The 24,230-nt window shown below is 42.0% G+C and overlaps 1 protein-coding gene across 1 annotated transcript; it reads left to right on the top strand.

The window, feature by feature from the left end:
- The first annotated feature begins 749 nt into the window (after nucleotides 1-749).
- LOC139470215 (caspase-3-like) lies at nucleotides 750-19,701 on the top strand. The gene is made up of 3 exons (XM_071252533.1): nucleotides 750-1,160; nucleotides 7,039-8,244; nucleotides 18,568-19,701. Exons 2-3 carry the CDS (start codon nucleotides 7,210-7,212, stop codon nucleotides 18,892-18,894), a joined length of 1,362 nt encoding a protein of 453 aa, XP_071108634.1. The 5' UTR covers nucleotides 750-1,160; nucleotides 7,039-7,209; the 3' UTR covers nucleotides 18,895-19,701.
- Nucleotides 19,702-24,230: the final 4,529 nt, after the last annotated feature.

Genomic DNA, 24,230 nt, shown 5'->3' with positions numbered 1-24,230 from the left:
AATATTGTAACCATGTTGGGAATCAAACCTTGATCTTCAGAGCGACGGGTGAGCGCTTTCTAATAATAACCTTCCTAATATTGTTGAGAACACTGGGCGAAATACCTCGGGTTATTTCTCATATGCAACTTGGGGATGGAAAGAATGGATCACCAGTAACCCCTATGCCTGTCGTACAAGGCGACCAAAAAGATAGGCTGGTCAAGCTCAGTGACTTGGTTGATTGTGTACCTTGACGGCGTGGATCGTTGCTCATTATATCAATCACTGGTTGGTCTGCAACTGGAATATTGGTTAAACTACAAGCAAACAAAACAAATTTTGAAATAAATACAAATACTTTCAGAGGAATACTTGATGGGGTTATATAAGACTTGCACAAGTCTCTAAGTCAATAATTATTAGTTTAAATCATTATCGCTAGATACTGTCCACATATCAAGACTTGCCTATTGGGAGGATAGAATGACCACACATCCATAGACTTTTCTTTCTGAACAACCTTGGAGCAAGGCTGGGGATTTTCATTTTTCTTTGTAGAAGTGTTTTGAAATTGTCCCCGGCGTAAGCACTATAATTGAAGTTAATCGAGGTCAAAGGGTTTACTTCCGCCGGGTCACAGGCAATCGGGCGACTGTGTGTTTATTTTTCGCCGAACACCACGAATGGATATAATTCTAGATAAACCAACCTGAGTTGTGCCTTTCAAGTCTACACAGGGTGTGTTAGCTCTGGCTACGACCGCAATCCACGCATGTCGAGCGTGATGCATGCAGTCATGTGATGTGTTTATTGAAAAGCTAGTGATCTGCAACCCACGCATGTCGAGCGCGATGCATGCAGTCATGTGATGTGTTTATTGCAAAACTGGTGATCTGCTTCAAAGGTTTCAATGTTAAAGACGCCTTCTCCTGGTGAACTACTTTTTCCTAGAAGTCTATTTTTACCCGTGTACTTCACAGGGTGTCAGCGGCAGTGACCTCTGACACAGAAACTTCCCAACATTAAATCTGTGATCATAGGTTTGGTGGCTGTCATATTTGTCATATCATTCCTGGATTCATAGCACTGGGACAATTTGTTTGACATTTGACGTGAAACGCATTTCCTGTTTCAAAGGAGAAGCAATGTGAATTTTTTGTTGAAGTCTCGGAAATTGCGTAAGTATTACATTGTCAGGTCTATTCAATTTATGTCATTTGGAACAAGCATGAAATAATTCACTGTCAATCAAATATTCCTATTGGGTCGGCGAGACATGAGTGTATGATAATTAATGAGGCCCATTTCTAACGCAGTAGACTAATTTGTGTACAAACATGAACGTACGTGACGGAAGTGATTTCAGGGTCATTGCCTATTTCACATTGTGACAATCGGCGCACAGCACTGACATGTTAGTTAGGGGCACCGCCATTTAGTATTGTGGGGTTGGAGATTTCTGTTGGAGACATAGTATTTCTTTAGACAACGTTTCAAAACACCCATTTTCTCTGTCAAAGACCAATCCATCATCTTCAGCGAACAGTGTACGCTTTTGGGTAGACTTGCACAAGTCTCTAAGACAATAATTATTTGTTTAAATAATAATTTCTAGATTATGCAAATAATAAGAACAAGATGTCCCTATAAGAGACTGTGATGATGAGACTGTACTTAGTCCTTGAACTGTCCACATATCTAGACTTGCCTAATAGGAGGATAGAATTACAACACATCCGTGGACTTTCTTTCAGTATAGCCTTGGAGCAGGGCTAGCTTTTGGGTAAACCCCGAGGACAAATGTTTTCATTACCAGTGTTTATTTCAGAAGGAAGAAAACGTAAAAAATAACGTAAATGCCAGTCTCGACACTCCCCAAAGAAAGGTTGGATCAATGCCAATTAATGGCGCCCAGTCTGTATATATTTTGTTGCTCCCTGTAATGTACATGGTGTATGTTTGTTTGGAAATAGCCACGCCTGCTATGATATGGCGCATTACAGCTATCAGTACGTAGTCAGCGGTCTATTTACTGTTCATAATATTCACAATCTACCCATTCATAGATACGCTGATAACGGCTCACGCATTCAATGTCTGTGTATTCAAGAAATTGATTTCCTTTTGAATATCAATCTCATTATAATTAGATCTTAGTTCTCGCTATCGCTGAACAAAGATCTTAGGGTCAAGTCAGAACGACCTTTCATCCGACCAATCAAAGCGTCACTTACCAGATCATCAAAGTGACATTCGGATTGTGTTTTCTAATCATGCAACCTCGAAAACGTTTACAAGGGGTATTCCGAAAGACAGTTACGGCTCGTAGGACTGATTCCGTCAAAAATATCGTCTATCTCTCGCTTCCGTAGGATAAACATTTGAACGGAGGAGGCGTTGCACAGTACGTGGGAAGCTCTGCCATACAATCTCAACCATAAATTAGACATTCCGGAATGTTCGTTTGTTCAGTTTTCAAAATTTAATCGAGAACTGTGTCAAAATATTTTTCAAGCGTAGTCTGAAATGCAAGTCGTCAGGTTAAAACGTGTGTCGTGAAGCTCGCGAAAGCTGCTTCCTAATTGGCTGATGTCGACTTCCTGTTAGTCATTTCAGTGGTCGGTCAAAGTTAGCGAAAGGTCGTTCTGACGTGACCTGTAATGGTATGTCCTCAGGTCTTTGTTTAGAGGCAGCGAGAACTTAGACCTGATTTTAATGAGATTGTTTTAAATACATGACACTGAGTCTGGCTAAAAGGAAATGTAGAGAAAATGCGTGCTGTACAGGTGTACCGTACTGTTTCAAATAATCTCCCCTCTTTCATAACCACTAGATTCCGAGGTAGCGTCAGACTAGCCCCCAGAGACCTGTACTGGTCGAGGGATGGTGGGGTAGCCTAGTGGTTAAAGCGTTTGCTCGTCACGCCGAGGGCTCGGGTTCGATTCTCCCCATTAGTTTGGTACGTACATCCTCCGTAGTGGTGTAGTAGCTGTTATTGGGTTTTCCCCATCTTTGGGAATACACTTTGGTTACGTTACCAGGCTACTGCATTCCCCCGCCTGACCAGGGCATGTTGTCCTCTCCGAGGTCCGCGCACATGGATTAAAACCCTTGGCAAAATCATGTGTCTTTACCCCCAGGTATCGCTAGACCGTTTACGGTTCGTCTTGCTACTGGTTTGGTCAGGTCGACGCTTAAAGTTCTTTAGTAAGTGGTTAAGGGGAGGTTTTCTCTTTGGTATTGACTAAATCTGGTGGTATCGAGCTAGTGGTTTTAGCTATTGTTTGTATTTCGTAATACGTGAATAACCATCTTTCTCGCGACTGTCTAATTTAGGTCAAGTTCCTGTTTACTCTTTTGGTCAAGTACCCTTTTTAATGATTGTGAGTCTAGAGCTTAAGTACCTTGTAGTTTGGGGGAAGTTTTAGGATTTCCTTGCCCCGACAAATTGACTGAGTCCTTCTTAGTCTATAAGACTAGTTTGCTATTCAGGCGTTTTCGTCTATTTTATTATCTTGGAGACGTATTTTTGTGATAGAACTTCTGTTTATTTCACGCTATTTAATCCAGACGAGGTTATCACTGTGTTGAGTTAATTAACTCTCAGGCCGACGTCCCTGGCTGTCTATGCATCTTGTTAATATCTTGTTGTTAAAGATAACAACAATTAGAGATTTAGCTACTCCTTTTTTTATCACTGTTATAAGTTGCTTAGCTTATCAGCTTGTATATTTGTTATATGTGAGATGAGGTGAAATGGGGTTTAACGTCGCGTCCAAGATTATTGCACTTATATAGCGACGTGCATGTACGTGTGTGTGTGGCTTCTTGTACTAGTCTGGACTGATACCGATTTTATAATGCTAGCCCACCGAGATACCATGCCGCAGGTTACATGAATACCCCACTCAGACACAGTATACTGACTCCGAGCAGACCAGTCCTTGTTTTACCCCCTTAATGCCAAGCACCAGGCAGGGTATTAACATGTACCATCTTTTTAACGTCTATCGAACCCCGGACCTTCCCTCTCCGGGCGGACGCTGTACCACAAGACCACGGAGGTGGTCCATTTTTATATACAAGCAGACAAACTCGTCAATGAGGGTGTATTCTGAAATAGTCGTTCTGACATCGTTATTTTGATCTAATGTGACGAGTTGAAGTCCGTCGGCAGTCCACACAAACCTTTGGCGGGAGATCAAGAAGTGTATTCAAGAAATGCGAGGAGACAATCCATCCATAAGCGAGGGGTGAGTCTTGTTTTACGCCGTTTTTAGCAATATTCCAGCAACGTCACGGCGGGGGACACCAGAAAGGGGCTTCACACATTGTACCTATGTCGGGAATGAAACACGGGTCTTCGGCGTGACGAGCGAACGCTTTAACCACTAGGCTATCCGACCGCCCCTCGTCATATTGGCGAATTGGCAATACATGTTATGTTAATTTCATTTACAGTGTCTCAAATACACGGCATGGTATACGCCTATTGCGAGATTTCTAACTGTACGCGGACCAGTTTGTTGTTTAACGCCGCACACAGCAATATTCCAGCGGTCTGTAATTAATCGAGTCTGGAACAGACAATCTAGTGATTGGCAACATGAGCATCGATCCACGCAATTGGGATCGATGACATGCATCAACCAAGTCAGCGAGCCTGACCACCCGATCCCGTTAGTCGCCTCTTACGACAAGCATAGTCCCCTTTTACGGCAAGCATGGGTTACTGAAGACCCATTCTACCCCGGACCTTCACGGGCCACATGGACCAGAGGGCATCATCAGCTTATCATTTACGAGATGTCAAACATGATTTATATATATATATATATATATATATACTCACACGCAGAAGAAACGCAAGTGGTTTTAAGCAAATAGGTAACAAACACGGGACTATAAATTGATACGAGTTTTAGCATGTAGTGAAGCCTGATGGTGTTATCAATATTTTTGGTTGCATTTTGGAAGCCCCAAGTAAAAACGCAACATAAAAATCGAATCGCCTAAACGCACCATTTCAATGAGTGAGCGAGTGAGTGAGTGAGTATGGTTTTACGCCGCTTTTAGCAATATTCCAGCAATAACACGGCGGGGGACACCAGACACATTGTACCCATGTCGGGAATCGAACCCGGGTCTTCGGCGTGACGAACGAACGCTTTAACCACTAGGCTACCCGACCGGCCCCAACATTTCAATGAATATGTGGGTATCATGCACCCATTTCTCGCGAAATCGAAAATGCACGAACTGTCACGAACTGTAGTGGGTATAAAACTGTGGCCGATTCTTGGACCTACCACTCCTTGGTCAACAATGCCACGCCTAACTCAAATTCAGAGAAACCAGGCTATCGGATGTTTGGAAGCTGGTGAGTCTGTCCAAGATGTTGCCCGTCATTTCAACGTTAATATAACCACAATTTACCGTCTCCTGCATCGATACAATGCTACACAGAGCACAGATGACCTTCCTCGGAGCGGTCGTCCTAGGGTCACCAGACCTCGACAAGATCGGCAGATTACCCGTCAACCAGCGACATCCGGTCCTAACTGCAAGTGAAAGTGCTCGACAGACCATAGGAACACATAATCGACACATTAGCCGGGACACTGTGATCCGACGTCTCCGTTCCAACAACCTCAGATGTCGCCGACCAGCACGTCGTCCTGTTCTATAACCACGGCATCAGTGGGCACAGGGTCATCACAATTGGCGTCATCGTGAGTGGAGGCGTGTCCTCTTCCCTGATGAAAGTCGCTTTTGTGTCTCCCATGCAGACAGAAGAGTCAGAATTTGGCGGCGTCGAGGTGATCGTTTCGCTGACAGAAACGTTGTGGAAAGGGATCGATGGGGTGGACCTAGCGTCATGATATGGGCAGAGATTGGACTTAATGCGAGACTTGGACCTATGTGCTTTCTAAATGTTGGTCAAGGTCGGGGACACGGCGTCATTACTCAGCGGTATATCGACCAAGTGATCAGACCCCACGTTGTTCCATTTTTTGCACAACACCAACAACACATTTTCCAGCAGGTCAACGTTCGTCCCCATGTTGCCAGAGCTACCATGGCCTTTCTGCAACAACACAACATCCGTGTTCTACCGTGGCTAGCCCTCAGCCCTGACCTGAACCCCATCGAACACTTGTGGGATGAGGTTCAAAGGCGTCTGCACAATGTGAGCCCAGTCCCTACAACTGCCGAAGAATATGCGCACAGCAGCTCTGGATGTGTGCAGGAGGATCCCTAGGACCTTCACAAAGCGTCTGATCTACTCAATGTACAGGAGATGTGTGGCAGTGATCAATGCTAATGGTGGTCACATCAGGTATTGACTGACATTTTTGGTATTGACCGGAAACTGTGTAAGCCCTTAACATTTGAAAAAAACAATTATGTCATCTGCATTTTAATCGATTAAACTGTCTTCAGTCAGATTTTTGTCAATCTTGCCCTATTAGTATATCTTGTCTTTACTGTTGAAAATAAATAACATGTATACTGCATATTCGACTTGCGTTTCTTTTGCGTGTGAGTATATATTTTGAGCTGATGACATGATAAGCAGTACTTGTCATATCAAACTCGTTTTTAATCGTTTTGCCGATACATTATTCTTAGTTCTCAGGGTTGACGAATATGTCTCCCTGTTTCTCATTTTAATTGGTGAGAACTACATCTAAAACGAGCCAGGGCTACTCTAAATTTCGAGCTAGTTATAACTATAAGGGACATTTACCGATCAAAATGATGTAAGTAAGAGATGTGTTGATGTTAACAGGATATGTGTTGATGTTTACAGGAGATGCGTTTATGTGTTTAGAAAGATCCCAAATTGCGTAGATCAATGCTCCTGATGTCAATCACTAGATTGTCTGGCCCAGACTCGATAACAGACAGACTGCCGTCATATAGCTGGAATATTGAGGACTGCGGCTTTAAACAAGAAAGAAGGAGAGTTTAGAGGGACTGAATCCCGCTTGAAACGCGGTATCAATACCCGGAAGTATCACCATCTATGTTAAGCTATGATTTCCCTTTCAGATCTGGGCGATCCACGAGAGGCAACGAGGAAGTTGAGAGTCGGACCTGTACACAGAGAATATGTTAGTTGGAAATTCCCATACGTTTGAGTAAATCTGACATCTTATACCAGTGACCAGAGCCGTTCTGACTGTACACTGCCATTCCTTCATCACACAGACCTTCAGCATCATGGGTGGAAAACCCAGCCGAGACGGCTACACCAAAATTGAGGAAGGGCGAAATAAAATAATTAAGGTTGTTGTGATCGGGGATTCTGTCGGCAAGTCGACCCTCATCAGACGGTTTACCGCCGACAAGAAACTGAAGACCATGGCAATGGAGAGTTCAGCAACCTGGGCTAAAAGAGTGACCGCTCCTTGGACAACGGCCGAGATGAATATCTTCGAGCTGCACGGACCCAAAATAAGACTTCTCTTCAGCTTTCTTCTCCGTAACGCTGATGTCGTCCTGAAACTGTACGACGCCACAAATGAGCGTTCTCGGGACAATATCAAAAACAAATTTTCCAGAACAATTAAATTCAAGGCACCGAGGGCGAAGGTGTTCCTGGTTGGTAACAGAGCGGACGTCGACGTCACTGATGCCGAGAAAGGTGTGTTTGACGTCGATGAGATTGATTCAAAACATGGACGTATCAAACACTTCATTGTGTCGGCGGAGACGGGGTATAATGTAGAACGCTTGTTCAGCCTCGCTGTCATGGATGCTTTTCCAGAAGGAGAGACGGGCCATTGCGTCAGGGCGCCTAGAATGGATTACGATAGCCCCGCGCAACATGTGTGCAAGGACGTATCAGCATACAAGATGAACACTAAAGTCAAAGGCATTTGTCTGATAATCAACAACAAAGATTTTGATCAGACTGACCTCCCACCCGACCAAAGACTAGCCACGCGACACGGCACGGAAACCGATGCAAGAAGGCTACGAGATTTGTTCCAGGAAATAGGATTCCATGTGCAACAAAAGGACAACCTCACTGACACTCAGATGCTGCGGCAGTCGCATGTGGTCGCCTACGCAGAGGATCATTCCGGGTACAGCTGTTTCGTGTGTTGTATCCTGTCACATGGGTCCGAGAACAACCACGGGTCAGTGTACGGGGTCAACTGCCGCGATATCGCCATCTCCTCCCTGACCTACCCCTTCCAGGCACGCAACTGCCCCTCCCTAGCCGGCAAACCCAAGCTCTTCTTTATACAGGTAATGTTCTTTGTTTGTTTGTCATAGGCGACGCGATTCGCTGTGCAGAGTTGCGTCCCTTGGGCACGCCAGAAACCGATGATTGTGGGTTCGAATCCCGGTTCGCCCCGATTATGTTTCTAGGTTTGTCAGCACCATACCCGTGCTCGTGGGTTTCACCGAAATGGTAAACGTCTGAGACCTGCACCACTTCGGGTTTTCCTCCCACATTAAGCTGACACGCCGCGATATAACTGGAATACTGTTAAAAGCGGCGTTAAACCCAACCCACTCACTCACTCACTCATAAGAATGGTGATACTGGTCAATGCAAGACAAGACTTTCTGAAACATTTCACTGAATTATTTCTCCTCTCACAAATAGACAAAATGGCGGGGGACACCAGATATGGCTGCACACAATATATCCATGTGGGGAATCGAACCTGGGTCTTCGGCGTGACAGGCGAACGCTTTAACCACTAGGCTACCCCACCGCCATATTTATGAGACAAGGTAACACGGAATCAGAATCTATGGTGCTATAATTTTCTCTGCTTTTCAACTAGAACTGAATTACTTCTCACTCCACTCTACGACCCAAGTATTGAGGCCATTACTAAATCATTTACCAACACACGAGAGAAGTGTCATTCCTCTGTAATTATCGACGGTAGTCTCACTTATACCGTTTTGTGAATAGGGAGTATCACACCCTTCGGCCCTCAATTGGATATTTCCCTGTTTTTAATATAATATCGAACAACCTGTGATCACACTAGAGTGACTTGGGCCTAGGCTGAGATCACTCTAAAGTGACTTGGGCCTAGGCTGAGATCACTCTTAAGTGACTTGCGTCTAGGCTGAGATCACTCTAAAGTGACTTGGGCCTAGGATGAGATCACTCTAAAGTGACTTGGGCCTAGGCTGCGATCACACTATAGGTTGACTTGGGCCTAGGCTGCGATTACTCTATCGGTCGACTTGGGCCTAGGCTGAGATCACTCAAGCGTGACTTGGGCCTAGGCTCAAACCACACTAGAGTGACTTCGACCTAGGCTGCGATCACTCTAGAGTGACTTGGGCCTAGGCTGCGATCATTCTAGAGTGACTTGGGCCTAGGCTGCGATCACTCTAGAGTGACTTGGGCCTAGGCTGAGATCACTCTATAGGTTGACTTGGGCTAAGGCTGCGATCACTCTATAGGTTGACTTGGGCTAAGGCTGCGATCACTCTATAGGTCGACTTGGGCCAAGGCTGCGATCACTCTTTAGGTTGAATCAATCTTGGGTGACTTGGACCGAGGCTGAGGTCACTCCTGAGTGTTTTGAGCCTTGGTTGAGGTCACTCTCCCGAGGCTCAGAGCACCCCCTTACTATTTCAAACGTCCTTGTTTGATTGTATGTTTGTGTATAAATTCATTTATTTACTGGAGGCGTAAGTATCAGGTGTTGTGGGGTGTGCATGCTGCTTGAATGACACATGTCCTCACCCCACCCCCTACCCCCTAATTTCACCGACACACGCATCCGGAACTGCCCTGGCAATGTCGTCACAACTTTGAGGATCCACATCACTTCATATCTGTATGTCCACTCTTAACAAACCTACGAAAAAACCCAAACCGAATAGTTCTTCATTAGAAAAAATCTTAATTCGGACTGAAGAAACCTATACCCAGCTAACAATTTCACGTTGTGACAACGTTGTGATAACGCTGCGTTTACGTTGTGGTACGTTGGGGATATTACGCCTATATAACGTTATTCTGTGGATAACCATTTATGTTGTCACAACGTCATGGCCTAACGTTGTGTTACGTCACATTCACGTCGTCTCGACGTTGTGATAACGTTGTATTTTACGTTGTGGGAACGCTGTATGTTTACGTTGTGGGAACGTTGTATTTTACGTTGTGGTAATGTTGTATTTTACGTTGTGGCAATGTTATAATATTGCGTGTCTACAACGCTATTCTGTGTACCACCATGGACGTTGTCACAACGACGTGAACTAACTTTGTGTTACAAGGTTTAAATACGTTGAGACAACGTTACCTCATGACCATTTCCCACAAAAATGTTGTGAAAATATCTCAAAAACATGTTCCGGAAATGTTTTAGAATATGCTTTAGTCACGTGAATGTGTATGTTTCGAGATACCCTTCACGTTGTGTGATGTCCGATGCACAACGTTTTCACAACGTAAATGTGCAACGTTGTTATAACGTTGTGAAATAACATTGCACGTTGACGTTATAGTAAAGGTTACCAATCCACAACCTTACCACAACGTTTCGACAACGTCGTGTGTTAGCTGGGTAGCGCGTATGTATATTTTGGGTTTAAATAAACTCTGGCAAACGTGTGCATAATAGGAATTAAATGTCTTTTGTGTGTAGAAAACGTACCAGATGTAAATACTCTCTGTTCATGCGTTCTGATTTTCAGTGATCCATTCATATAATTTTCACCGCTGTTTTGCCTTTTACGCCCAAGTGAGTGAGTTAGTATGGTTTTACGCCGCTTTTAGCAATATTCCAGCAATATCACGGCGGGGGACACCAGAAATGGGCTTCACACATTGTACCCATGTCGGGAATCGAACCCGGGTCTTCGGCGTGACGAGCAAACGCTTTAACCACTAGGCTACCCGACCGCCCCCTACGCCCAATGGAATCTGGTTCCTTGGAAAATCGTGGCCGGTTATTCTCTAGCATTGACGTTATATATGTCTACAACAATGGCTGGCTACGACATGAGTGTTGGTTGATGACCACATCTGGTGTTACAGCTGGAGTCACATGATACCAAATTACATTTGATGTTGACCGGCCCACACATTTCAGCAAGAGGTACGCTCATGTGGTTTGAATAATATTTGTTCAGGAACCAATAGTTAAAATTAGTAACTTGAACACACAACTAAATATTTGTATCTCCCTTCAAAATAGCACGTGTTTTAATACATACAAATGTTTAACAAACAAAAGTTGTTTACCCCTGTACTTGCCTCCAAGCCAGACGCGATGTGTTTATATTGTCCATGTAGGTTTCGTATGTGTGTAAACTAGATCAATGTTGTGTACAGTACTGTGTGGAATTGAATACGATAATGAAATAATGAACGTGTTCATTAGACGAGACACGTGGTGACACGTGGTCCTGTGCACAGCGCACAGATTACTGATCAGGTGAAGTTAAGCAACGTCGTTCTCGGAGAGTAGTTGGATGGGTGACCACGTTTAGCAGCTTGACTCCTGAGAGATTCTAGGGCTTCGGTCCTGCCCCACACTGAAGCACATGTATCACATATGGTGTCTCTTTAGGCAAGTGACTTTGTTCGACATGTGCCTCTGTTCAGCCAGCAGTGAGTGGGTACCCGGTAGGAGCAGATGGCTGTTAACCTTCTAGCGCCTCACAGCTTGGGTTGTATACTCCCCAGGGAGCTGAGAATAAAAATCGAGTGCTTACTGATCCATTGACTGGGGTAATAATGTAAGCGCCATGAGCACACGAGCTGGTATGGAGTTTGGCGCCATACAAATGGACTTATTATTTTTATTTAAACAATACGATCTTCTTTAGTAGACTACAAACATAGTTTTTACAAGGACACATACCTTTAGCTACATATCAGTAATATATCATTTTGTCATCCCATATCAAAAATCAATCAGCAGACACTACACGATATATTAATCACTTCACTAGGAACTATTTTTTTGGATTGTTTTGTTTGAAACTTGAATACTTTTGACAGACTACTGTAACTGTAAGACTGTGCTGAAAATAAGTGAAACGGGGATCAGGGAACTTGGCATATAAGCGTGTTTGATTTTTTAAAGAGCATACAGTGTTCAGTTATAATATCCTCTGATGTCTAGTATTATGTTTGTTTGTTTGTGCGGTAACGGTAATATTCCAGCTATATGACGTCTGTCTGTAAATAATTGAGTCTGAACCAGACAATCGAGTGATTGACATCATCAGCATCGATCATCGCAACTGGGATACGATGACATGCATCAACCAAGTCTGACACCCGTTAGTCGCCTCTTACGACAAGCATAGTCACCTTTTATGGCAAGACTGGGTTGCTGAAGATCACGGGTCTTTCGTATTATGAAATCCAAATCAAATAATTTATCATATAATTGGTAGGTTTCTCGGCAGGATAAAGCCAACGGGTAAAAACGATATCCGTTGGGGTCATATGCGGATAGAGATGCAAATATCAAAGGTCAAGTAGGACTACTTTCACTGTTTATAAACAAACATGGCGTCGCCCTCGTCATTCGGCGATCGAGTCAGAATTAACCATCGGGAATCTGGATAACTACAGGGATAATTGCTATCATTATCAAAAGAACAGTCTAATGTACTGAGAATCAGTGTCTAACTGTGACGTAGCTGAGACATTTTATAAGTTTTGGCAACTTTGGAGATATAAATTTGGAAACAATTTTGCGAGGGCACGAGGCCCAGCCAAGCGGGATCAGTAGCCATATCTGTGCTTGTAGACCTCTGCGGCTTAAAACCTTCTCCACGGAGGTTATCACGCCAAGGCTCGCTAAATACAATGTTTATTCCTAATGCAGGGTATTTACCATCCCCAAACACACTCGCGTGATAACCTCTATATATCCTCAAAAAGAAGTACCAGGAGAAATATAACATATATATTTTATATGGCTATACATAGTTGACGACACATCTTATTATTTTTATGCGTCGTCATTTGATATAACCCTGATATTATGATTAGAAAAAAACTAAAGTGGAATCAAAGTGACTTTTAACTATAACTATACTTTAACTATTTGAGAGATCTGACTTTTTTGAGAGTAAAACACCCTTTCAGAATTTTAGTGAGTGAGTGAGTTGGGTTTTACGCCGCTTTTAAAAGTATTCCAGTTATATCACAGCGTGTCAGCTTAATGTGGGAGGAAAGCCCGAAGTGATGCAGGTCTCAGACGTTTACCACTTCGGTGAAACCCACGAGCACGGGTATGGTGCTGACAAACCTAGAAACATAATCGGGGCGAACCGGGATTCGAACCCACAATCATAGGTTTCTAGCGTGCCCAAGGGACGCAACACTGCACAGCGAATCGCAGCGCCTTAGACGACTGGGCCACCCGTGCCCCCTCAGAATTTTAACGTGCGGCTGATGTCCCATGTTAATTCAACAGAAATACATATAGCACATGTCATGCACACCTACCTACTGTATACAAATAATACTGTATGTCGACAGTTGAACAGTCAGTACTTCCATCATTTATAATGCCATCAAATCTAGCTGATTTCTCTGACTTCAAATTCATAATCACTTTATTCAGCTCGGCCTTACTAATAACCGTATCCAATTCGTTACCCAACAAAAGTCGCTTTCTGACTTATTTATCTACCTCTCTGGCATTCTTGTTAGCGAAATCTTCAGTTTCTAGCTTTGTAGCAATATCGCCTTTAATGTTCCATGACAGTATTTTGTTTTAGGTTATATGTAGTTGTATACAACCTAATAGGGGACGCATAAAACACCATGTGCCCCTGCTACAACGAATTTATCTTACCAACATGTTGTAATATGACATTGTAAAAGAATTAAAACAATTTCAAAATTGATAACAGCTATTCGATTGATCTGAGGTTAACTTGTGCTATTTCACGTGGCTTTCATTGACTGGGAAAAGGCGTGAGCATTTTGCTTCGAAGCGGGGTATAAGGGATTTAATCTTCCTCTCAGAAATCCACGTGCAGCCTCACTTGCTTGTGGCGGGGTATAAGAAATTTATTCTCCCGCTGAGAATTTTATTTCCCGCCATGTCGGGATACATAGTATTTTATCAAGATCACGTGGACCAATCAGATCTCACCATTCTGACGTGGAGGCATTATAACGTGATTTGCTTGCCGTGTTTGCTAAATTCCTTGAGTTCCCTAGTAACTGGTTTGTATTCAAGCTCACATGTGTAAGTTATGTAACATTCAAGGGGTATGGATTAGCCAATATAATAGGAAATAATGTGTCTTCTTTTAAAGCGGCTAAAAGCTTAGAACAGTTTATGACTATTAAGTCATATACCACAGTCATGATTTCTCGAGATCTGTTTTTCCAGTCAAATTGATGCAAACAGACACTCGGGGCTATTTCTTGTCTCATGGATAGTGATAGACTTGTACAAGTCTCTAAGGCAATAATTATTAGTTTATGACTATTAAGTCATATTCCACAGTCATGATTCCTCGAGATCTGTTTTTCCAGTCAAATTGATGCAGACGCTCAGGGCTGTTTCTTGTCTCACTGATAGTGATAGACTAGTCTGAAAGGCAATAATTATTAGTTTAAATCATAATTTCTAGATTGTATAAATAATAAAAACAAGACAGGAAACACAATTGGTGCCCATGGAGATGCCTACTTCTAGTCTAAGAGACTCACCCACACATGGATGTTATAGATGAGGAAGTCCGACCCTTCACATCTTATTTTCTCAGTTAACTTCAGATGGCTTTTGCTTTCATTTTTGACAAATTGTCCACCGTCACCGGAAGATATTATGGACGCCATGATGCACCAATGAAGTGGAAAAGCTGCTGATCCTGCCCATATTGGGCTTGAAATGATAACATGTTCCACATTTGAGATGATGCCTTTCCTTCATAAATGTCTCAGTGTTTGACAGTGGTGTGTTCCCCAGTAGCTGGTCGTGCTCGGTAATTATCCCAATACATAAGGGGGCGGTCGGGTAGCCTAGGGGTTAAAGCGTTTGCTCGTCACGCCGAAGACCCGGGTTCGACTCCCGACATGGGAACAATGTGTGATGCCCATTTCTGGTGTCCCCCGCCGTGATATTGCTGGAATACTGCTAAAAGCGGCGTTAAACCATACTCACTCCACTCCGCTCCACTCCACTCCCAATACATAAGAAAAGAATATTCAACAACCTAGACAACTATTGGTGAATATCTTAAATGAGTATTCTTGGGAAGATTTTTACATTTAGCACTTAATTCGAAAATTCCGAATCGGCTCATATGCGGGACAGGATTCCCTGAAGTCAGGCTGGTTTTAGGAACAAAACATTCAACGTCAGATGGTATATTGACATTATATACAATAAAAAATGTAATTTGATTTCAAAACTTTCATAAACTGATTTTATTTCGCATAACAAACAACTCCTGGTGGGTATTTCATATATCTTATCTTTGAAAATCAATAAATTTACTTTTTTCCGGCCAAATTTACTACATTTCAAACATGGAAGGGTTCATGTGGTTGTAAATACATTTCTTACCCCAGTCTTCACTGAGGCAAAATTATTTTTTTTTTACACAAAATTACCCAGCAACAGATTACTTTTTACAAACTGTTGCAGGGAAGAGTGATGGTTGAATAGATATGATCAAATTTAACAGCAGTTTTTTTAATTTTTGAATTACAACAAAAACAAACTCGGTATACGCAGTTGTTGGTTTGTTTGTTGGTTGGTTCACACCGCACTCAGCAACATTTTCAATTACATAAACAACAAACTCAGTACATTTTCCGATTTTCGTGTCCAATCATGATAGTTTTAAACCATCTATATGATGTGTGTCTACGTGATGTGTCTACGTGAGGTCGCTGTCTATATGTGTGTCTACATGATGTGTCTACGTGAGGTCGCTGTCTACATGTGTGTCTACATGATGTGTCTACGTGAGGTCGCTGTCTACATGTGTGTCTACATGATGTGTCTACGTGAGGTCGCTGTCTATATGTGTGTCTACATGATGTGTCTACGTGAGGTCGCTGTCTACATGTGTGTCTACATGATGTGTCTACGTGAGGTCGCTGTCTACATGTGTGTCTACATGATGTGTCTACGTGAGGTCGCTGTCTACATGTGTGTCTACGTGATGTGTCTACGTGAGGTCGCTGTCTATATGTGTGTCTACATGATGTGTCTACGTGAGGTCGCCGTCTACATGTGTGTCTACATGATGTGTCTACGTGAGGTCGCTGTCTACATGTGTGTCTAAATGATGTGTCTACGTGAGGTCGCTGTCCACATGATGTGTCTACGTGAGGTCGCTGTCTACATGTGTGTCTGTATGATGTGTCTACGTGAGGTCGCTGTCCACATGATGTGTCTACGTGAGGTTGCTCTCTACATGTGTGTCTATATGATGTGTCTACGTGAGGTCGCTGTCTACATGTGTGTCTGTATGATGTGTCTACGTGAGGTTGCTGTCTACATGTGTGTCTATATGATGTGTCTACGTGAGGTCGCTGTCTATATGTGTGTCTACATGATGTGTCTACGTGAGGTCGCTGTCTACATGTGTGTCTACATGATGTGTCTACGTGAGGTCGCTGTCTATATGTGTGTTTACATGATGTGTCTACATGTGTTTCTACATGATGTGTCTACGTGAGGTCGCTGTCTACATGTGTGTCTACATGATGTGTCTACGTGAGGTCGCTGTCTATATGTGTTTCTACATGATGTGTCTACGTGAGGTCGCGGTCTACATGTGTGTCTACATGATGTGTCTACGTGAGGTCGCTGTCTACATGTGTGTCTACATGATGTGTCTACGTGAGGTCGCTGTCTACATGTGTGTCTACGTGATGTGTCTACGTGAGATCGCTGTCTATATGTGTGTCTACATGATGTGTCTACGTGAGGTCGCTGTCTACATGTGTGTCTACATGATGTGTCTACGTGAGGTCGCTGTCTACATGTGTGTCTACATGATGTGTCTACGTGAGGTCGCTGTCCACATGATGTGTCTACGTGAGGTCGCTGTCTACATGTGTGTCTGTATGATGTGTCTACGTGAGGTCGCTGTCCACATGATGTGTCTACGTGAGGTTGCTGTCTACATGTGTGTCTATATGATGTGTCTACGTGAGGTCGCTGTCTACATGTGTGTCTGTATGATGTGTCTACGTGAGGTTGCTGTCTACATGTGTGTCTATATGATGTGTCTACGTGAGGTCGCTGTCTATATGTGTGTCTACATGATGTGTCTACGTGAGGTCGCTGTCTACATGTGTGTCTGTATGATGTGTCTACGTGAGGTTGCTGTCTACATGTGTGTCTATATGATGTGTCTACGTGAGGTCGCTGTCTATATGTGTGTCTACATGATGTGTCTACGTGAGGTCGCTGTCTACATGTGTGTCTACATGATGTGTCTACATGAGGTCGCTGTCTACATGTGTGTCTATATGATGTGTCTACGTGAGGTCGCTGTCTATATGTGTGTCTACATGATGTGTCTACGTGAGGTTGCTGTCTACATGTGTGTCTTTATGATGTGTCTACGTGAGGTCGCTGTCTATATGTGTGTCTACATGATGTGTCTACGTGAGGTCGCTGTCTACATGTGTGTCTGTATGATGTGTCTACGTGAGGTTGCTGTCTATATGTGTGTCTATATGATGTGTCTACGTGAGGTCGCTGTCTATATGTGTGTCTACATGATGTGTCTACGTGAGGTCGCTGTCTACATGTGTGTCTACATGATGTGTCTACGTGAGGTCGCTGTCTACATGTGTGTCTACATGATGTGTCTACGTGAGGTCGCTGTCTATATGTGTGTCTACATGATGTGTCTACGTGAGGTCGCTGTCTACATGTGTGTCTACATGATGTGTCTACGTGAGGTCGCTGTCTACATGTGTGTCTACATGATGTGTCTACGTGAGGTCGCTGTCTATATGTGTGTCTACATGATGTGTCTACGTGACGTACCTGTCTTTATGAAGTACGTGCATCTTCAGGGCGTCTGTCGAAATGGCGTGTGCGTCTTTTTTGACGTACTAGTTGTTAAAACGTGTCAAGAGCTCCAGATAACTTTTTGAGCAATTGAGTGTTTACTCTGGGGTTTCTATTTTAATTTTGTTATTTCATTTTTCATTGGGTAATCAATATTTTTTCACTCCTCTATTCATCACTCTATTGGGTTTTCCCCAAAAATTAGTGAACATTTTAAGATTTAAAAAAAAATGAAATAATGTTTTAGATTTATATAACTGTTTTAAATATAAAGGTTTGACTCGCAAAGTAAATTAGCTCATAATTGTGTTTCGGAAATTAGCTCCTTTGTACGCATGCTTCATTGGGTATTTACGCGTGCCGTTTTTATACTTTTGAATTTTGTATTTAATGCATGCGTTTCTGTACGCAAGTTAATTGAAAGTAATTTGGTTTTGAATATCTTTTTGGGTATTTTACACAAATACGCTGTTTATCTGTAGCTCTGAGTGTTATCTCTATGACTTGTTGTAACGGGTCTGTCTTTATGTCCTCTTGTCTTTATGACGTGTCTTCTCTCCTACAGGCATGCCAGGGAGACAAGTTTATGAAGGGGTTGGAGACAGATGTCCCTGACGTCGTCCCAAGACCTAGACGTGTCGAAATCATCCCCGACGAGGCTGACTTTCTCCTCATGTTGTCAACCTGCCCCGGCTACGTGGCCCTGCGCAACATCGTCGAGGGATCTCACTTCATGCAAGAGCTCATCTCCACCATCAAGGGGAGCTCCGGCTGGACGATGATGGAGATCGCTATCAAGGTGTGCAACAGGGTTTCCAGGAAGGACTTCAATGGCCACAAGCAGGTGCCCTGTCTGAGATCCACCTTACGAAAATCTGTCATTCTGCATTGATGTTCACGTGCATGTTTAAGTTAGGAGTTGGGGTTTATTGCCGCACTAAATTCTATATTTCGGTTATACAGTAAACTAAGTATACCGAACACGCGTATAGCGTACTGACGGATATAACGAACAAATGTTTGGTCCCGGCCGTTTGCTGTATATATATGATGTGTTTATGCTTGTAACGAGCTACGGTTATATCGAATTTAAATCAGTAGTCCCTTTGAGTTCGTTATAATCGTAGTTTACTGTATCTGTGTGTGAGGTTTATGTGAGAGAAGAGAACGTTGTCTTTAACGTCACTTTTAAGAGTATGTGAAACGTCATATCACGTCAGCTTGACTTGGGAGGGAATCTCGATCTAATGCAGAGACAGTTGCCACAAACCCATGAACACGTGTGGTGTTTATAAATATAGAAACGTAATTAGGGCGAACCTGGATTCGAAACCACGGATCCTAGGTTTCTGGGCCGCTCTAAACACTTCGTACTGGTAATTTTCCGTGTGAGGTCAATGTGAGAGAAACGTAAAGCAGGTTGTTTGAGATATTGGTAAACCCCACGGGCAAAGCATAGTATTTATAGACCATGGATCATAGCTGGATCGAATCTGGGAGTCGAACCCACGACTTGCGGAGCCTTGCTGGTGGCGGCGTTTTAGGTAGTGTAACCTTTGTCAGCCGCCAGATGAAGAACAAGTAAATATACAGGTAAATATATTCCCCGTGGAGATTCCTGGTCAGAATATGTGGAGAAGTTTCAGGTTACTGTGAGATAAGTGGAGGGATAAACAAACAAACAAACAAACAAACAAACAAACAAACAAACAAACAAACAAACAAACAAACAAACAAACAAACAACTGAGTATACCGAGTGTGTCTTTTTAAAAATCACTCATCCCCGCAACAGTTTGTGAAAAGTAATCTGTGGCTCGGTAATTTTGTGTAAAAATATAATGGTTCAACGAAGACTGGGGTAAGAAATGAATTTGCAGCCCCTACCATGTTTGAAATGTAAATTTGGACCGAAAAAAACATATTTGATGATTTAAGATATAACGTCTATGATAGCAATCCGCATTTGTGTATTGTGCAAAAATCGCTTTATATTTTTTTTAATTTTTTTTTTTATAATTTCAGATCGAATTAAATTTTGAAAACAAAAACCTCAAACACGGAGAAGTATTCTTTGAGTTATGACTGAACGCAAGAACAGTTCATTTTGTGGATATAATTCCATAACTTAAAATATTTTCAATTGAAAATCAATGATAGAATCAACTAAAAGGTTGCTCCTTGTGTTATGTTACAAAGATATACGTCATATAGACAGCTACGTGACATAAGCAAACGTGACGTAGACACACGTCATTTTGACAGACACGTGACGTAGATAATAATAATGTATATCCTCCGCTAGGTCGGTATACAGGACGTCTGGTGTTCATGTGTACTGGGCGCTCTATACTAGTGTCTGGACCAGACAATGCAGTGATTGACAACATGAGTATCGATCTACGCAACTGGAATCCGATCGATGACATGCAATCAACCAAGTCACCGAGCCTGACCACACCAAACGGTTTGGTCGCCCCTTGGGTCAAGCATAGATTGGTGGGGACCTATATTCTTTCCTGGAATCTGCATGGGTTGATAGTATTCAAACATAAAAACATGAAACCCGCCTCCCCAATCCTCCAGCTAAACAATCAAACAATCAAATTTCAAAAACAAACCAAATTCTTAGGACTTATTTTCGATGAACATCTCACCGGGGATGCTCACATCCAAAACCTAACAACTAAATGCAGTAAAGACCTAAACACCCTAAGATGCCTAACTGGCTCTAACTGGGGAGCCTCCAAAGATACCCTCCTCTCTCTCTACATATCACTAATTAGATCAAAACTAGACTACGGCTGCGCCATATACAACACCCTTAACAACTCCCTATCTAAAAAACTTGACTCAATACAATATCAGGCCCTCAAACTAATTACACGCACCCAACATGGCACCTCCTACACCTCACTTCAGGCCTTAACAGGAGAAATGCCACTAAGCCTACGCAGGGAACAGCTAAGCTTAAATTTCTGGGCCGCGTCCCAATCAAACCCTCTCATCCAAAACTTAATAGACCAAAACATCAGCCCTAAAAACCAAGCTCTAGCTCGTAAACACCCCTTACTTACCCCAATATCCCAAAGAATAACCAACTACCTAAATGAACACCAAATTAAAAATCTTAAACAAAACTGCAAACAATCAAATATCTTCACCCCTAAACTTAAAATACCCAAAATAGACACAACACCAGCTAGCCAAATAAATAAACAAACCGACCCAAACATAGCTAAAACTACCACACTAGCATACATACACGAAAATTGGCCAAACTGGTGTCACATTTACACGGATGGATCTTCAGATCCGACCTCCAAACACACAGGTTTCGGAGTCCATACCACACAACCAACTAAAACCACACAATCCTTCCGACTCCCAAACAACCAATCAATATTCACGGCAGAACTAATGGGCATGGCCAAATAGCCAAATCAAAAAAGTACTCAGCAAACCACTAACCAAACCATAAATTCTCCATCCATCAAACAAATTCGACAGAGTAATCACTAAACTCCAAACAGGACACACCAACCTAAATAACCACCTAAAAAAAACAAAAACATACTACAGGTAACTGCCCACACTGCAAACAACTAGAAACCCCAGAACACGCACTCATCCACTGCACACTACCTAACACATCGAACCGCATTACAAACCACCCTCAATCTAAACAAGGCTCTCACTCTAGAAGCAATACTAAACCCACAAAATAAACTAGAAAACTTCAAGGCCTTAGGCGTATTCTTAATCAAAACGGAACTAATATAACGCATCTAAAAACATAATAAACTACCAAATCAAAATCACATAAACAAACAAACATCCACCATACCCAGCTCCCTTAGTTCTCCTCCCCAACCCCATCGGCATCTATTCCAAATCTCAAAATTCCCAAGTTATATATAAGCAACCCCTAAAGCCCCCTCTTAGGGTTGCACAGACCACCTTCACCCCTTTCGGAAACACATTAAATGGCCTGGCCGGGCCCTTGTGCGAAATACGCATCAGTCGGAAAGCGCACGTTAAATCTCCAAAGTAAGTAAGTAAGCATGGGTTGAATTTCGTGTGAACCACTTGGTATCAATGCACTATATTTTATGTATGTACTTACTATTTGATAAACAACGGCAATATACACATAGTTACACTAAGTAAAAGAAATTATACATGTTTTTGAAAGTATACACTAGATTTACACACAAAAAAATCTTGTTACACACTATGTTAAATGATTGACTATACACTGCCAGACAAAAGAAAGTACACACTTGAAACTTCACACTTCACTCAGATCATTACTGTGTACGAGGAGATTGCGACCCCATGTTCCTTGAGACGTCATGTGCACGTCACCTGCTGTGAGATACTCACTGATATGGTGGCCCAGTCGTCTAAGGCGCCGCAATTCGCTATGCAGAGTTGCGTCCCTTGGGAACGGCAGAAACCTATGATTGTGGGTTCGAATCCTGGTTCGCCCCGATTATGTTTCCAGGTTTGTCAGCACCATACCCGTGCTCGTGGGTTTCACCGAAGTGGTAAACGTCTTAGACCTGCATCACTTCGGGCTTTCCTCCCACATTAAGCTGACACGCCGTGATATAACTGGAATAATGTTAAAAGCGGCATTAAACACAACTCACTCATTCACTCACTCATTGATATGATGCGTGTAATATACCTGATGATACCCGTATCAAATACATCACCATCGATAAATTGTAACTTTTGTTATTGTTTCATTTTTAGCCGCAATCAAACATACGAGTATACTTTATTTTGCCCGGAAGTTTACATAATACGCAGGATTAAATAGAACTGTACATAGTGTCATTAAAAACCCGATTTGGTAGAAGTGTAATAATGACGTTATACACCGAATGTAGTGGAGTGTAATAATGACATTATACACCGAATTTAGTGGAGTGTAATAATGACATTATACACCGAATTTAGTGGAGTGTAATAATGACATTATACACCGAATTTAGTGGAGTGTAATAATGACATTATACACCGAATTTGGTGGAGTGTAATAATGACATTATACACCGAATTTAGTGGAGTGTAATAATGACATTATACACCGAATTTGGTGGATTGTAATAATGACATTATACACGGAATTTAGTGGAGTTTAATAATGACATTATACACGGAATTTAGTGGAGTGTAATTATGACATTATACACGGAATTTGGTGGAGTGTAATTATGACATTATACACTGAATTTGGTGGAGTGTAATAATGACATTATACACGGAATTTAGTGGAGTGTAATTATGACATTATACACGGAATTTAGTGGAGTGTAATTATGACATTATACACTGAATTTGGTGGAGTGTAATAATGACATTATACACGGAATTTAGTGGAGTGTAATTATGACATTATACACGGAATTTGGTGGAGTGTAATTATGACATTATACACTGAATTTAGTGGAGTTTAATAATGACATTATACACGGAATTTAGTGGAGTGTAATTATGACATTATACACGGAATTTAGTGGAGTGTAATTATGACATTATACACTGAATTTGGTGGAGTGTAATAATGACATTATACACTGAATTTGATGGAGTGTAATTATGACATGATACACGGAATTTGGTGGAAGTGTAATTATGACAATATACACTGAATTAACTGGAGTGTGATAATGATATTATACACTGAATTTGATGGAGTGTAATTATGACATTATACACTGAATTCGGTGGAAGTGTAATTATGACATTATACACTGAATTAACTGGAGTGTGATAATGACATTATACACTGAATTTGATGGAGTGTAATTATGACATTATACACTGAATTCGGTGGAAGTGTAATTATGACATTATACACTGAATTAACTGGAGTGTGATAATGACATTATACACTGAATTTGATGGAGTGTAATTATGACATTATACACTGAATTCGGTGGAAGTGTAATTATGACATTATACACTGAATTAACTGGAGTGTGATAATGACATTATACACTGAATTTGATGGAGTGTAATTATAACATTATACACTGAATTCGGTGGAAGTGTAATTATGACATTATACACTGAATTAACTGGAGTGTGATAATGACATTATACACTGAATTTGGTGAAGTGTAATTATGACATTATACACTGAATTCGGTGGAAGTGTAATTATGACATTATACACTGAATTAATTGGAGTGTGATAATTACATTATACACTGAA

The sequence above is a fragment of the Haliotis cracherodii genome, unplaced genomic scaffold (assembly GCF_022045235.1).
Source record: "Haliotis cracherodii isolate W230 unplaced genomic scaffold, xgHalCrac1.p SCAF_20, whole genome shotgun sequence".
NCBI classification, from domain to species: Eukaryota; Metazoa; Mollusca; class Gastropoda; order Lepetellida; family Haliotidae; genus Haliotis; species Haliotis cracherodii.
Note: the sequence above shows the minus strand (reverse complement) of the source record. Positions and strands in the feature narration are given on the sequence as shown.

Coding starts and splice junctions, on each gene's coding strand:
- LOC139470215 (XM_071252533.1), top strand. CDS start 7,210: ATGGGTGGAAAACCCAGCCGAGACGGCTACACCAAAATTGAGGAAGGG. Junction 8,245..18,567: donor CCAAGCTCTTCTTTATACAG/GTAATGTTCTTT, acceptor TCTCTCCTACAG/GCATGCCAGGGAGACAAGTT.